The 15,975-nt window shown below is 54.0% G+C and overlaps 1 protein-coding gene across 7 annotated transcripts in view; it reads left to right on the top strand.

The window, feature by feature from the left end:
• The window catches only part of TXNRD2 (thioredoxin reductase 2), a 50,838-nt gene that overhangs the window by 762 nt on the left and 34,101 nt on the right, over positions 1-15,975 (top strand). For 4 of the 7 annotated variants that reach the window (XM_044775491.2, XM_070516677.1, XM_044775489.2 and 1 more), the window contains exons 2-7: positions 2,953-3,021; positions 10,228-10,284; positions 10,643-10,787; positions 11,379-11,453; positions 13,245-13,323; positions 13,825-13,887. In XM_044775491.2, coding sequence (XP_044631426.2) covers positions 2,953-3,021; positions 10,228-10,284; positions 10,643-10,787; positions 11,379-11,453; positions 13,245-13,323; positions 13,825-13,887 — 488 coding nt within the window. The remainder of the gene's footprint in view (positions 1-2,952; positions 3,022-10,227; positions 10,285-10,642; positions 10,788-11,378; positions 11,454-13,244; positions 13,324-13,824; positions 13,888-15,975) is intronic. The other 3 variants (XM_044775492.2, XM_070516678.1, XM_044775490.2) reach the window with 1 other exon arrangement.

Below are 15,975 nucleotides of genomic sequence, written 5' to 3'. Positions count from 1 at the left end.
GGACATCTGGGTGAGGGCTCCTTCGCACAGATGGTGCCCGTGGGAGGAAGAGTGGCCGGACCCTTGGTCAGTGGTGGATTGGCGGGTGAGGGCAGACCAGATGGGTAAGTGGGCAAAGCTGTGCACTGCATTGGCCGTGGTGAACTAAGGGGTTCGCTTGGCCGTGCAGAGTCCTGGGACGCAGTCACTAGCTTGTGAGGTGGGGACATGGGCTGCTCTTAGGGTGTCTTTGCTGATCCCTGTGACCTTGGCCAGGGCAGCCGGTCTTTCCCAGCCCCCTTGCTGCACATGTCAGTGGGACATTCATGAGGATTAAACATACTTGTGCAGTGGAGCCCTCACCCCACCTGGCGCAAGTCAGAGATCCACCAATGGGAGCTGCCCCCGTGGTCACAAGCACAAGGCCTTTCAGGCTGCTGGTAACCGTGGCCTTGGGGTGAGCGTGTCCTTTCCATCTGGGCAGGAGGCAGAGCCCTGCCGGGCCCTCTGGCAGCAAGGGGAAGGGAGGCCCCAGGGCGAGGGCTGAGCTGCTGGGACAGTGATGGTGCCAACCCCCAAGGAGGACACCCAGGGCCGATTTGGGGCCTCTTCCTCCACTTCAGCCTCACAGCTTCTCTGAGAGCAGAAGTTGCCGGCCCATCCCAGGCTTGGGGGTGGCGAGGCAGCCCCTGAACAAGAACCAGAATGACAGTGTAGCCAGTGTCACCTGTCCCCTCACACCTCCTACCAGGAGAGACCATGCGGCAGGGAGGACAGCCTTACAGGAGGCCCCCGAGGTGGCCGGCGTGTCCGTGGGCACGGGGAGCCTCCCCTGTCCTCCTAGAGCAGTTGCTCACGCAGCCAAGGCATGCTCAGCGGGCTCTGCTCTCTGCTGGCCCTGTTCCAGGCCCAGGTTCAGAGGAGCAGAAAATTAGAGGACAGGGCTCAGACCACAGAGCAGACAGACCTTTCTGGCTGAGCCCTGTGGGCGGAGAGGGTGTCCCTGGCTGAGATGGGGAAGGCGAGGCTGTGAGGCACCCCAGGGCACCTGAGTGCACAGGTGTGTCCCAGGACACCCGCGCTGAGCAGTGCCCACCCCACCCACCTCGGGGTCCTTCTTCCCCAGCAGGCTAGCCACACCCTCCCACGTGTTTAAAGGCAGATTTCCTACACGTGGAGGGCTCCACCGCTGGCCTCTTCCAAGTGTTTATCAGACCGGAGGGCTCTTGAGCATATAAGGTGGGTGGGGAGAGCAAACTGCCAAAGATAAACCCACAGTTTGCTTGGCTAGCCACTCGCCCTGCCCTCTGCTGATAGCAGATGGGGGCACAGTGCAGGACTGCAGGGCAGGGAGACCCAGCGGGGACCCTGCTGTGGCAGCAGGAAGGAGAGGCGCCTGCAATGGAAGGTAAGCTGTTCTCCTGGGCAGCCCCCCCACTGGGAGGGAGCACTGCCCTGCCAGGCAGGCCTGTGCTCCTAGGTGCCTGGCCTCAGCTCCTCCAGCCAGCAGTCAGTCTTCAGTTCTCTGGGCTCATAGCAAAGCCATTGGGATAACCAACAGCAGTTTAGGACTCTTCAGAGTCCTTGAGTTGAATTTGGAATGGGGTCTGCTTTGCACTGGCTGCTTGAACTCAGTTCTGGCTCCCTTAGACCCTGTGTGCCTGCACACGCATCTCAGGGCCCTCGATGCCTCCTGCGGGATGGACCCGGGGTGGGGGGCACAGTGGAGCGTCTCCACAGGGCGGGCACCTGGATGCAGCTCCCAGCACCGGCTCCCCAGTGGGCTTCCTCACCTGCAAGCCAGGCCTTCTCTAGGCTCAAGCTCCTGGGGCCTGCAGGAGCACAGGCCACGGCCCCCTGGCCTGTAGGACGTCTAGGGAGCCGCGGTCCCTCAGGGGCACAGCACCCTGGGCGTGTTCCCCACAGACTTGCCTGCCAGGAAGGTTGAGGTGGCCACAAAGACGGGTGCAGCCTCCTCACTGGCAGGCCTCAGGTTCCCATGCTGGTGTGAGGGCCGATGCACCTGCCGTGGGGGCAGGCCCCTTCGATCACGGGATCCTCAGCCTTGCCCAGGAGCAGCAGCCAGCTCTTGATGCCCTGGCAGCAGTCCGTGCCTTCCCCACACTCCCCACATACTGATAATTTGCTGTTATTTCTTCCTCCTTCCATAGAGAGTGGGCTGGTGCCTGGCCCTGGGTGTCCCCAACTCGGGCCTTGGGTCAGAGCTCTCAGGTTCACCACAACTAAGGCCTCTCCTGCCCTCACCCACCTCCTCCGTCCCTCCTTCTCTGCCCCTTCTGGCTGTCTTTTGCCTTCCTTCCACATCAGTGGTTTGCCGAAGAGAGACGAGAGATGCCTCCTACAGGGCAGGAAGGCCGTGAGTGTCCTCTGCGGGGCGTGAGGGGAGGATGCGGCTGCCTCCAAAGTGACAGCACAGGGAGCCCAAAAGGCATTTCCAGGGAGGAATGTGGGCCCGCAGCTCCTGTGGCCTCAGTCGCTTCCCTCCCGGACCCCACGGGCGCCCCACAGCCGCCCCACGGCCTGGCTCTGCTACCTGATGCAGGGGCTGCTCTTTACCTTCCTCACTTATAGCAGAAGGTGACCTTTACAGTGGAAAGACAGATGGACTCCAGAAAATGTTTGTCCTGTGTCTGGCTCAGGATGTCGGGTGAAGTTTGAGTTCGAGCAGTTCTGCCAGTTAACTCACCTTCTTCATGACATGTTGTCACCTGGTGTTGCTTGGCCTTGGGATTCATGCAGACAGTGTGAGCCCAGTCATTGTCTGCTGCCCTCATGTGTGATGCGTTACCACCCTAGGCCATCACAGCGTGGGGCTCTGGTCCCATCCGATGGATTCTGTACCACCTTTTCCTGGACAGAGCTGCTTGCCCTTGGCAATGGTGCGGCAACCTCCGGGCTCTGGGCCCCAGACTTGGCCTGGCTCTCCCTTCTCACCTCTCACCCCTTCCCCAGCAGGGCGACAGGGATACGATCTCCTGGTGATTGGCGGGGGATCCGGCGGCCTGGCCTGTGCCAAGGAAGGTACGTATCCTGTGTCCCACCACTGTGGCAGGGCCTCTGAGCTTCCCGGACCCCTGGAGAGGGCAGTGTTGTTCTCTGGTGTCGGATGGGCATGCGCCCTGAGGGCCATGAGCAGAATGCATTGTCTCTGCTGCTGACCTGGCCCCTCCAGGGCCCTGTCACCCTGTCGGGGTCACTCCAGCAGGCTCGTTGCTGTGCCCTGCACCCGCGCCCCAGCTGTCTGTGCAGCACACAGAGACCAGGGTGGCGCGCCAAGTCTGAGTCTGCCCTCCTTGGCTGCAGCCTCAGACCTCACAGGATCTGTCCCCACCCATTGACCATGTCTGCCACCACCTGTGTCCTTGCTGCTCACCTGCTCCAGCCCCTGGCCTCCTCACTGATGTGCAGGTGCTGCCCAAGGGTCGTCCTGGCCTTGCGCCTCCCCCTGCTGCCCACCCGCCCAGCCTGCCCTTTGCCATTGGCTGTGGGACTCGCTCGCCTCCCTTCAGTTTTGGCAAGCAAAATGGCCCTACGTAATGTTGCACCCCTGCTGCACCCCTCCTGCCGGGCACCGAGGGGAGCTCAGTAAAGATGTGTCCAGTGGAGGCAGCTGGACCCTGAGGCCTCCAGAGGCACCGTGTTGTGGTTTGCTGCTAGTCCGAGTGGGAGCAGAGGCCAGCGTTTCACCGGGAGTCGGCTGTCTGCTGGAGGAGTACTGGCCGGCTGCTCACCCGGCCGCCTGAATGATAGGAGGCAGATGTGGGCCAGGGGAGGAGGAGGAGACGGGAGATAAGGGGAGATGAATGGGCCCAAAGGGCGGGGAGCTGAGTGGGCACCCTGACTGGGAAGCTGTGGTTCTCTGACGTCAGATGGGGGTTTTGGGATCACAGAGCGTAGAGGAGATTTGCTATCCACTGGTGGGGCCAAGGACTGCGGAAGGGTCCCGGCTGATTTAGGGGAGTACAGAGGGACATGAGGTCCTCACCCCAGTGACCACAGAGCCACCCCAGGAAAGGGCCTGCACAGACAGCCGCCTGCCGGGTAATGTCCCTCCTAACAGAAGAAAACCCTGGACGTTGTGGGCACTCCGGTGTCGTGTTGGTTAACTCGCAGTTCCCGGGTCTGTCTTCACCTTTCCGAACAGTGCATTTCTCCCTGTGGATGATTGTGCTTCTTTGTTTGTTTGTTTGTTTTTGTTTTGGGTTTTTTTTTTTAAGTAGGATTAGCCCTGAGCTAACATCCGCTGCCAATCTTCCTCTTTTTTGCTTGAGGAAGACTGGCCCTGAGCTAACATCTGTGCCCATCTTCCTCTATTTTATACGTGAGACGCTGGCCACAGCATGGCTTCATGAGTGGTGCATAGGTCCGTGCCCGTAATCTGAACCAGTGAAGCCCGGGCCACCAAAGTGAATCGTGTGGACTTAACTGCTATGCCAGCCGGCTGGCCCCAATTGTGCTTTTTTACAGCTTTATTGAGGTATAATTGACATACAATAAAGCACTCATATTTAAAGTGGACAGCTTGATGAGATTTGACATATGTGCATACCTGTGAAACCAGTACCACGATCAAGAGAGTGGGTGCATCTGTCACCCCTATACTAGTGTGCTCAGGTGGCCGTGACAAACACTACAGCCTGAGCAGCTTAGATGACAGGGATTTATTTCCTCCCAGTTCTGGAGACTGGAAGTCCGAGATCGAGGTGCTGGCAGGGTTGGTTTCTCCTGAGGCCTCTCTCCTTGGTGTGTAGATGGCCGGTGTCTCTCTGTCCTCACGTGGCCATTCCTCTGTGTCTGTGTCCTAATCTCTTCTTACAAAGACACCAGTGAGGTGCTGTTAGGGCCCACCCAACATAATGACCTCATTCAATCTTGACTACCTCTGTAAAGACCCTGTCTTCAAATAAGCTCTCGTTCTAAGGCTCTGGGGGTTACAGCTTCAACATAGGAATTTGCGGGGACGTAATTCAGCCTGTAACAACCCCCAAAACGTCCTCAAACCTTGAGAATCCTCCCCCCACCCCCTAGCCGTACCCCAGAGAACTGATGACCTACTTCTCTCGCTGGAGGTTAGTTTGCATGCTCTGAGGTGCTGCCTAAGGGGCAGCACGCTGGATGGAGTCTCACTTTCCTGACTTCTTTCAGGTGGCGTAGCTATTCAGATTTCATCACTGATTAGTAGCTGTGTATGCAGGTAGCGCATGTTGTTTGTAGATGAACATTTGGGTTGTTTGCAGTGTTTGGCTGTTGTGAACAGTGCTGCTGTGAGCATTCGTGTGCGAGTCTTTGTGTTGACATATTTTAGATTCTCTTTGGTGGTAGGGGCTGGCCCAGTGGCCGAGTGGTTAAGTTTGCTCACTCCGCTTTGGCAGCCAGGGGTTCGCAGGTTCGGATCCTGGGCGTGGACCTACACAACACTCATGAAGCCATGCTGTGGCAGCGTCCCACATATAAAACAGAGGAAGACTGGCACAGATGTTAGCTCAGTGACGATCTTCCTGAAGCAAAAAAAGGAGGATTGGCAGTGGATGTTAGCTTAGGGCCAATCTTCCTCACACACACACAAAATTCTCCTGGTGCATGCCTAAAAGTGGAAAAGCTGGGTCTTGTTGTATGTATTTTTTATTTAGGCGGTTTTTCATTTCTTTCAGCAAGATTTTGTAGTTTTCAATGTACAGGTCTTTTCACAGCTTTTGTCAGATTTATCCCTAAGTGTTTCATATTTTTTATAATAGCTTTATTGAGATATAAGTCACGTACCATATAATTCACTCATTTAAAGTGTGTTATTCAGTGGTTTTTAGTATATTCACAGTGTTGTACAACTACTACCACAATCCATTTTAGAACATTCTCGTCACCCTCAAAAACTACTCTGTACCCAGTAGTCACTCCCCATTCCCTCTACTCCTCAGCCTTTGGCCGTTGTGAATCCACTTTCTATCTCTACGGATTTGCCCATTCTGGGCATTTCACATAAATATGTGGTCTTTTGTCATGACATCTTTCACTCAGCATGATGTTTTCAGCCTTTGTCCATGATATAACGTGTATGAGTGCTTCATTGCTTTTTACGGCTGAAGAGTTCTCCATTGATATTAGGTAGACCATATTCTCTGTCTCTACTTGTCCTCTGATATTGGGTAGACCACACTCTGTTTCTCTACTTGTCCTCTGATATTGGGTAGACCACAGACTGTTTCTCTACTTGTCCACTGATATTGGGTAGACCACACTCTGTTTCTCTACTTCTCTGTTGATATTGGGTAGACCACACTCTGTTTCTCTACTTCTCTGTTGATATTGGGTAGACCACAGACTGTTTCTCTACTTGTCCTCTGATATTGGGTAGACCACATTCTTTTTATCTACTTGTCCATTGATGGACATTTGGGTTGTTTCCACTTTTTGGCTGTTATGAATGATGCTGCTAGGAACATTCACGTACAAATTATTGTGTGGACATATGTTCTCATTTCTTTTGCATGGATACCTAGGAGTGGAGTTGCTCGGTGGTATGGTAACTCAATGTGTAACCTTTTGAGGAACTGCCAGACTGTTTTCCAAAGTGCAATAATGCAGATGGCTGCGCCGTTTTGTATTCCCACGAGCAGCGTATGAGGGTTGCGGTTTTCCACATCTTCACCAGCTCTTGTTATCTGCCTTTCTTATAGTCATCCTAGGTAAGTGTCAGGTGGCAGCTCATCGTGTTTTATTTGCATCTCCCTAATGATTAACGACATGGAGCATATTTTCGTGTGCTTATTGGCCATTTGCCTATCTATGAAGAAATGTCTATTGAGAACCTTTGTCCCTTTTTAAATTGAGTTGTCTTTTTATTATTGAGTTATATGAGTTTTTTGATATATATAATCTGGATACTACACCGTTATCAGACATCTGATTTACAAATACTTTCTCCCATTCTGTGGCTTGTCTTTTCACTTTCTTAATGGTGTCCTTTGTAGCACAAAAGTTTAATTTTGGTGCAGTCCAGTTTACCTCTTGTTTCATTTGTTGCTTATGCTTTTGGCGTCATATAGAAACAGTTGGCTACCCAAGGTCAGAAAGATTTATGCCTATATGTTCTTCTAAGAGTGTTACAGTTTCAAGTCTCACACTGAGGTCTTTGGCTCATTTTGAGTTAATGTACAAATGTGGTGTGAGGTGGCCACCGCAGGGTTTACAGGGACACCTTCACCTTGTCATAGTCTGGCCAAGGGGGCTTCTCCCGCTGTGCGTCTAGTACAAACCCTCGCACGGGCGCGCTTCCGCTCCTCCCTCCCAGCTTGTTCTAGCTTGTCAGACGTTTTACTTTTACATGTTATAAACCCCACACACGTTGTTATTATTTTTGTTTAAACAGTTACCTTCTTAAAAGATTTAAATAATAATAAAGAAATCTGAGGCCGGCCCTGTGGCCGAGTGGTTAAGTTCGCGTGCTCCGCTTTGGCGGCTCGGGATTTCGCCGGTTCAGATCCTGGGCGTGGACATGGCACCACTCATCAGGCCATGCTGAGGCGGCGTCCCACATGCCACAGCTAGAGGGACCCACAACTAAAATACACAACTATGTACTGGGGAGCTTTGGGAGAAAAAGGAAAAGCAAAATCTTTAAAAAGAAAAAAGAGAGAAATCGTACAGGTCTGCCCATGTAGTCCCCATTTCTGGTGCTCTTCGTCCCTCTGTGTGGAACTGAGTTTCCATCTGGCTCATTTTTCTTCTGCTCTGTGGACGTCTGTGAACATCTCTTGTAATGTGGCTTGGGGGTGATGAATTCTTTCAGCATTTATATGTCTGAAGACACCTTTATTTTTCAAATACTTTCTCAGGGTACAGAATTCAAGGCAGACAGTTTTTCCTTTGAGCAATTTACAGATGTTGCCCCTCTGTCTTCTGCTCGTTTCTGTTGAGAAATCTCCTGCCATCTTCGTCTCTGTTCCTCTGTCGTGTGTCTTTTTTCTCTGGTCGTTTTTAGGGTTTTCTCTTTTCGTTGGATTTGAGCTATTTAGTGATGGCGTGCCTTGGTGTAGTCCCTGATTGTTTTTCTGCCAGAGTTCATTGAACTTCCTGAGTCTGTGGATTTATACTTTTCATCAAGTTGTGAGCATTTTCAACCATTATTTCTTCAGATAATTGCCATGTCCTTCCCTCTCTTTCACTTTGGAAGACTTTAATTACGTGGGTCTTGAAGTCGCCCCACAGCTCGTTAGTGCTCTCCTCATTCTCGGTGGGTTCTGGTCCTATGTTTTTAAATTCGCTAATAAAAGATTCTGCAGCGCCCAGGCCACCACTGACCCCACGCAATGTATTTTTCATCTCTTGTAATTTTCATCTCCGTAAATTTGACTTGGGTCATTTTTTGTATCTTCTACGTTGATTCTTAGCTCTTGAACATGTGCAATACAGCTATAATACCTCTCTTACTTTCTTTTCTGCTAATTCTGACATCTGTGTCAGTTCTTAGTTTCCTTTGACTGATTATTTTTCTCTTTATGGCTTATATTTTCCTGCTTCTTTGCATGCCTGGTAATTTTTGAACGGAGGCCAAACACTTTGAACCTAACTGGTTGGGTTCTGGATATTTTTGTATTACTAGAAATATTTTTGAGCATGTTCTGGGATGCAGGTGAGAGACAGTTTGATCCTTCCGGGTCTTCTGCTTAAGATTTGGTGGGCAGGTCCAGAGCTGTGCCCCATCTAGGGCTGGTTATTCTCAACTGCTGAGGCCTGACCTTCCTCAGCACTTACCTAACGCCCCAGGAAGGATGTGTTTTCTCCAGGCCGGCTTCTGGGAACAGGCGCTCTTCCCGGCCCTGTGTGAGCACTGTCTCCTCTGGTCCTTCTGGGTGGTTCTTTCCCGGCCTCGGGTAGTGTCCTCACACACCTGAGCTGACCAGGTGACCAGGTTCTCTGTGCAGCTCTCTCCTCCTGGTCCTCGCCCCAGGAACTCTGGCGACCTCAGTCTTCCTGGACTCTTGGCCCCTCTCCTCAGCCAGGGGTCTGCTGGACTCTACACGGACCCCTCCCTGGGCCGACTCTCCAGGCATGGGGCTCGCCTCGCTTCCTTCCTGTCTCTCGGAGATCGCTGTCCTTTGTCTCCAATGTCCAGTGTCTTGAAACCCATTGTTTCCCATATTTTGTCTGGAGTTTTGGTTGTTTCAGCAGGGAGGGTAGGCCTGGACCCTGTTGCTCTGTCGTGGGCAGTCATGGAAGTGGGTGTTGGCGCATCTGAAGAGTCTTTTTGGCTGGAACTTTTAAGTCAAGCACTGCAATCCCATCATTAATGAGCAGAACAGGTTTTTAATGAAGACTTCTAAAACTTTGTTCCAATTTTGGTTTCTGATGGCCATGAATCAAGTGTGTTCCGTAGTGTTTCAAACACTCACTGTCACAACGTTTCAGCCAGGTGTGCCCTCAGAGGCCGTGCAGTCCGGGGCCCGGGGTTGGGGGAGGCAGTGCCCCTGGCTGCCAAGGCAAGCCCTGCAGCCAGCCGTGGCTGGTCGGTGTCAGGGTGAGCCTCAGAACCGGGGATTTGCGGCCCAGGGGCACCCGCTGAGTGCCCCGGGTGGCCGGGAGGCTCCAGCTAGGGAGTGCAGTTTCCAGTCGGGGTCTCACTCCCACTGTGGGGGCTGGCTGACCCTGGGCCTCCTGTGTTTCACTTCTGAGCCTCCGTTTTCTCACTACGAGAGTGAGGCAGCAAAGGCCCCCTTGGGGGCTCCGATGAGGGTAGATCTCCAGTGGAGGCCCCATGAGGTGTCTGCGGGGGAAGGGAGGAGGGGAGCAAGTCCACTAGGAGCGTGAGGGGGAGCCTCCAAGCCCGGGGCCTCTCCTAGGGAGCGGGTGCTCCTGTGATGCGTCCCAGTGTGCTCAGGGGGAGCACTGGACTCGTGCTGAATGTCTGGGCTTCGCCCCAGGAGGGGCAGCAGGCAAGGGAGGGCTGGGCCCAGTGCTGCTGAGGCGGGTGCACAAAGGAGGGCAGGGACCCCACTGGTCCCAGCGCTGCCATGGTGGGCAATGTGAAGGCTGTGGTCCAAGAGGAGGCCTGAGGGTTCCCTCCTGGGGGCAGCAGGCACTGGGGGGCTGGGTACAGAGCTGGTGGGCAGCCACTGGCCCGGGTCTTTTCCTGCCCTCTTCTGGGCTTCGTGGGCCCCAAGGTGTCCCCAGCCCCAGCCCTGAAGCAGCTTCCTGGTTGTGCCTACCTGCCTGCTCCTCTTGTCATTCCAGCTGCTCAGCTGGGAAAGAAGGTGGCCGTGGTCGACTATGTGGAGCCTTCCCCCCGAGGTAGGCAGCCTCCGGCAGGAGCTGTGTGTCTGGGAAGGGGACTGGGAGGGGGCCCTGATTCATGTACAGAGGGCAGCTGAGCCCAGAGCCATTCACCCCCCGCTATGCAGAGTCTCTGGACAGCGGACAGCATCCTGTTTCTCGTGTGAGCGCCATTACTTTAAAGTTCCTTGTTCTTCTCATTTGAAAATGACTCTGAATACAATTACAGAGAGTAAATCCATGTGGCAGGGTCCACCTGGGCCATGTTTGAGTGAAAAACGACAACTTCAAGGAATTCTAAACAACTGTAGAAGAATAGGAAACCCTGTGGAGTCACCTGAATATAAATTTACATGTGCTCTTCCTACCGTGCCAGGCACCAGGTGGGGCCTCGGCGGCACCTGTGTGAATGTCGGCTGCATCCCCAAGAAGCTGATGCACCAGGCGGCACTGCTGGGGGACATGATCCGAGATGCCCCCCACTACGGCTGGGAGGTACCCCCGCTGGTCCCACACGATTGGTGAGGAGCCGGGCTGTGCCCAGCACTTTTCTGCTCCTCTTGGGGGAAGCGGAGGTCTCTTCATTCCCTTACCCTCACGGGCGCGTACTGCCTGCGGATGGGGCTCCCCTGGATGCTCTGCACCCTGAGACATCTGGCAAAGTCTGGGGACGTTTTTGGTTCTCACCACTGCGGAGGCTGCTGCATCGACTGGGGGGAGCCCCAGCATGCACTGAGCATCCTGTGGTGCACAGGACGCCCCATGAGGGACACTTCGGCCCGAAGGCCAGTGCTGAGGTGTGGGAGCCCCCTCAGCCTCAGCAGGCGGCCCTCCTGCTCACACGGCACACGGGCCCCTTCTTGTGCTCAGATGGCCTGGATCAGGGCCTTGGCCGTGTTCTGATGGCTCTGGACCAAAGCCCTCATTTTCCATGGGTCCAAAGCCCCACAGCCCCAAACCTGGAGCAGAGACAGCGGCTGTGGGATGGAGGTCACGTTTTTCCACCTTTAGAAACAGTTCATAAACACACTGTTTACATCCGATAGCCCGTTGTGAGACTACAGCTAACACTTCTGTTGTGGTTTTTAATGTTTTGTTTTGTGTGTTAACAGGAAGAAAATGGCAGAAGCTGTTCAAAACCATGTGAAATCCCTGAACTGGGGGCACCGGGTCCAGCTGCAGGACAGGTGCTGAGGCCTTGCCCGTCCCCGTGGCCTCCTCTGGATCATTTCATACCTTGACAACAGGGCTCAGTGATAAGATGAGGGGACCCTGTTGTGGATGGGGTTGAGCAGACAGTCAGTGGACAGGGCAAGTACCCTGGGAGTGGAAGGCTGCCCTGCTGGCTGCCACCTGCAGAGTCCAGAGCACTGAGGAGCAAGGGGCACGTTGACAGGATGGCCGGAGCCTGAGGCTGTGCCAGGGAGGAAGTGTGCTCGGGGCCAGCGCCAGGGAGCATGCAGGCCAGAGTGTGGGGCCTTGGTGAGGGCCACCCTAGTGGCCAGCTCCTTCCTCGAGGCAGGCAGCCTTTCTCCTGCCAGGGCCAACCTCAGTGATGTGAAGGATCCCAGTGGGCCCCACATGGCTGGTGCAGAGGCCCAGGCACCACTGAGTGAACCCCACACCTCACCTCTCACCTCCGGGCTCCCACACTCACTGCACACTTCCAGCTCCCCTGGCACGGATGAAGGGGCCTGGCATTGTCTGCTGGAGCAGATGTCCAACATGACCATTCTACTCTGAAACCGCCAGCCCCCGCCAGCCCTGTGGGGTCCCCCAAGCCAGATCCCCACACTTCCTCCCACTGAAGTATTGTCCCTGAGGAGTGGCTGCCAGGAGAGGTGCCTGGAACTGCACTTGAGTTGGGCTGTTCCTTGCTCCGTGCCTTGTAGCTGTCCTGTGCCCGTGTGCGTGGTGGAGGGGACAGTGGCCCCTCAGAGGTCTGGTGGCTCATCTAAGCACCCTCTGCTTGGCCCCAAGGTGGTCTTCCTGGAGCTGTGAAGTAGGCAGCAGTTTTGTGCCCACAGACCCAAGAGCACTGAGCCAGTGAAGCCGGCCCACCACCCACCCTAGGCTTGCCCAGGGGTCCCCCAGGGAGCTAAGCTGTACTGTGTTGTTTCTCTTCCACGTGGGGCTCGGTGTCCCCTCGTGCAGTTTGCTGGAGGCATCGGGCTCTGCCATCTTCCCTGCTGGCCCTGGGCAGCTCCTGGGCAGGTGCCAAACGAGCCCAACCCCAGGCTGGCTCTGGAGCCACCTGCACAGGAGGCTGGAGCCCGCCTCAGGTGTTTGTGGCCCCCGGCTGTCAGCGGGCTGTTGGATGAGTGAGGACTTCCACAGGAGCCTTCTGCAGCTCGAGCGGTGCCTGAAGGTGCCGGGCTTGCCCTTGGGGAGAACACGAGGTCAAGGAGGTGGTGAAGCCTCACCAGAGCTGCCAAGAAGCCCCCTGCAGCGCAGCCTTTGTAATGAGAAGGCGTGGGTCCTTTCTGCACACCCCACACCTCCGCTCCTGTGTCCTTGTTGTACCTGTTCTTCTGGCTTCACTGTCCCCTAAAGGCAGGAGGTGATGGATGCCTGGTGGGCACCCTCCCTTGCCAGGGGAGGTTGGCGGTTTGGGTGGCAGGGGTAACTGGGTGTGCGTGGGACCTCTGCTCCCTGGTGGGATGTGCCCAGGTGACAAGGACGGACCCCAGTGGAGGCCCGGCCACTTCTGTCATCACACACCAGGGCTGTAGTCAGACTCAGGATGGTGCTGAGCTGCTGTGTCTCTGCCTGGCAGCTGTGGTCACCATGCTCCAGGGAACAGCGAGTGGCCTGTCCCATGCTTCCTGACGCTTCTCCAGTCACCTCTTGCCTGACTTGAGCCATGGGCCATGGGCCTGAGCTCGCTTTTTAGCAATCTGCCCCATGCCCCTGTTTAACCCAGAGGTGAGGCTTAATTTGCAGAGGAAATGTTTGAAAATCCTATTTTTATTTTGCAGAAAAGTCAAGTACTTTAACATCAGGGCCAGCTTTGTCAATGAGCACACGGTCTGCGGTGTCACAAAAGATGGGAAAGAGGTGAGAGCCCGATGGCCTGAGGGGGCCCTTGAGGCCATCCTCATGTTCCAGGGACCTTGGGCAGGCCTGGCTCCAGCTTTGCTCGGCCTCAGTGTTATGCTCAGTAACACGCGCTGCTGCAGTTGACACGACGGGTCCCTCTGAGGCCATCTTAATTCTTTACGAAGGAGGAAACGGGCCGCGTGAGACGCTGCCTGCTGCGCAGGGTGCCGGGCGGTCACCCCTTGGATGGTTTTGTGGGGACTTGAGGCACGTGATGCCCACAGGGTGCTCTGCAAACTGTGAAGTCCTGGGAGTTGAACGTCTCCCTGCCCTCTTCCACCTGTCCCCCAGACCCTTGGCGGGTTCCCCGCTCCGTGGGGCTCTGAGCTGCTGCCCACAGGTCAGCATTGCGGGCAGAGGTTGTCATAAGCACGCGTGGGTCCCTGCCCATGGCTGGGCCCTCTGCCCGGGTGACCGCAGCATATCTGTTTGACTGTAGCTTTCTGGGTTTATTCTCAGACTCTGCTTTCGGCTGAGCACATTGTCATCGCGACTGGAGGGCGGCCGAGGTACCCCACGCATGTAAGTGTCCCCAAAACACAGCCTTCGCGCCCACCCCAGCCACGGTCGTGGTCTCCAGGCTCAAGCAGTACACTGTTTACATAAGTGCCTCCCACACCAGCTGCCCTCCCAACTCTTTCCTATTGTTAAAATTTTTTTTTCTGTACTCAGTATTGTCACTTTTTATTATCTGATCTTCTCTTGAATCCACTCCGCTGAAGCAGGTCACCAGGGACCCCACACTGCTGACTCTTGAGAGCAGTTCTCACTTCACTGCTCAGCTGGCTTCTGGGGTGCCGCCAGATCTGTTCTCCTTGTTCTCAGCATCACTTACCTTTCCTCAGTTTCCTTTGTTGACTCCTCCTTTACCGCTGCTAATTCTAGGACATTTTCTTCCCTCCAAAGTGGAGCCCTGCCCCCGTTAGCAGTCACTGTCCACTCCCTGCTTCCCGCAGCCTCTGGCAACCACTGGTCCGCTCTCTATCTCTGTGGATTGGGCTATTCTGGACATTTCACGTAAATGGAATCAGACAGCATGTGGCCTTGTGACTGGCGTCCTGCACTTAGTGTGGTGTTTTCACCATTCATCCTTGCTGTAGCCTGTGTCAGAACTTCATTCCTTTTTATGGCCAAACAGTATCCCATTGTGGGGATACACAGGCACACCTCGTGTTATTGTACTTCATTTTATTGCATTCCACAGGTATTGTGTTTTTTACAGACTGAAGGTTTGTGGCAACCTCATGTTGAGCAAGTCTATCAGCACCATTTTCCTAACAGCATTTGCTCACTTCCTGTTTCTGTGTCACATTTTGGTAATTGTCACAGTATTTCAGACTTCTTCATTATTGTTGTAATTGTTCCGATGACGTGTGATCAGTGGTCTCTGATGTTACTATGGTAATTGCTTTAGGGTGCCAAAAACAGCACCCAAGTAAGATGGCGAGCTCAGTCGATAAATGTTTGTGTTCTGACTGCTCCACCAACACTCGTCTCTCTCCCTCTCCTCGGGCCTCCCTATTCCCTGAGACACAACCATTTTGAAATTAGGCCAATTAATAACCCTACAATGGCCTCTAAGGGTTCAAATGAAAGATGAGTCACACGTCTCTCACTTTAAATCAAAAGCTACAAGTGATTAAGCTTAGTGAGGAAGGAATGTCCAAAGCTGAGATAGGCCAAAAGCTGGGCCTCTTGGGCCAAAAAGTTAGCCAAGTTGAGAATGCAAAGGAAAAGTCCTTGAAGGAAATTAAAAGTGCTGCTCCAGTGAACACAGGAGATAAGAAGGCAAAACAGCCTTATTGCTGATACGGAGAAAGTGTTAGTGGTCTGGGTAGAAGATCAAACCAGCCACAACATTCCCTTAAGCCGAAGCCTAATCCAGAGCAAGGCCCTAATTCTCTTTAATTCTACAAAGGCTGAGCGAAGTCAGGAAGCTGCGGAAGAAAAGGTTGAAGCCAGCAGAGGTTGGTTCATGAAATTTAAGGAAAGAAGCGTCTCCGTGACGTGTAAGTGCAGGTGAAGCAGCAAGTGCTGATGCAGAAGCTGCAGCGAGTTCTCCAGAAGGTCCGGCTAAGATCATTCATGAAGGTGGCCACTCTAAACAACAGATTTTCAGTGTAGACAGAACAGCCTTGTATTGGAAGAAGACGCCATCTAGGACTTTCGTCGCTAGGGAGGAGAAGTCAGTGCCTCCCTTCAAAGCTTCAAAGGACAGCCTGACTCTCTTGTTAGGGGCTAATGCAGCTGGTGACTTGAAGGTGAAGCCTGATCATTTATCATTCCAGAAAGCCTAGGGCCCTTAAGAATTGTGCTAAATCTACTCTGCTGTGCTCCATACCTGAAATGACAAAGCCTGGATGACAGCACATCTGTGTACAACATGGTTTACTGAATATTTTAAGCCCACTGTGGAGACCTACTGCTCAGAAAAAAAGATTCGTTTCAAAATGTTACTGCTCACGGTCGCCCTGACCTGGTCGCCCAAGAGCTCTGATGGAGATGTGAACGAGATGAGTGTTGTTTTCATGCCTGCTAACACAGTATCCATTCTGCAGCCCATGGATCAAGGAGTCATTTTGAAATACATCTCATAAGGCTCTAGCTGCC

This window comes from Equus asinus, chromosome 8 (assembly GCF_041296235.1).
Source record: "Equus asinus isolate D_3611 breed Donkey chromosome 8, EquAss-T2T_v2, whole genome shotgun sequence".
Taxonomy (NCBI): Eukaryota; Metazoa; Chordata; class Mammalia; order Perissodactyla; family Equidae; genus Equus; species Equus asinus.
Note: the sequence above shows the minus strand (reverse complement) of the source record. Positions and strands in the feature narration are given on the sequence as shown.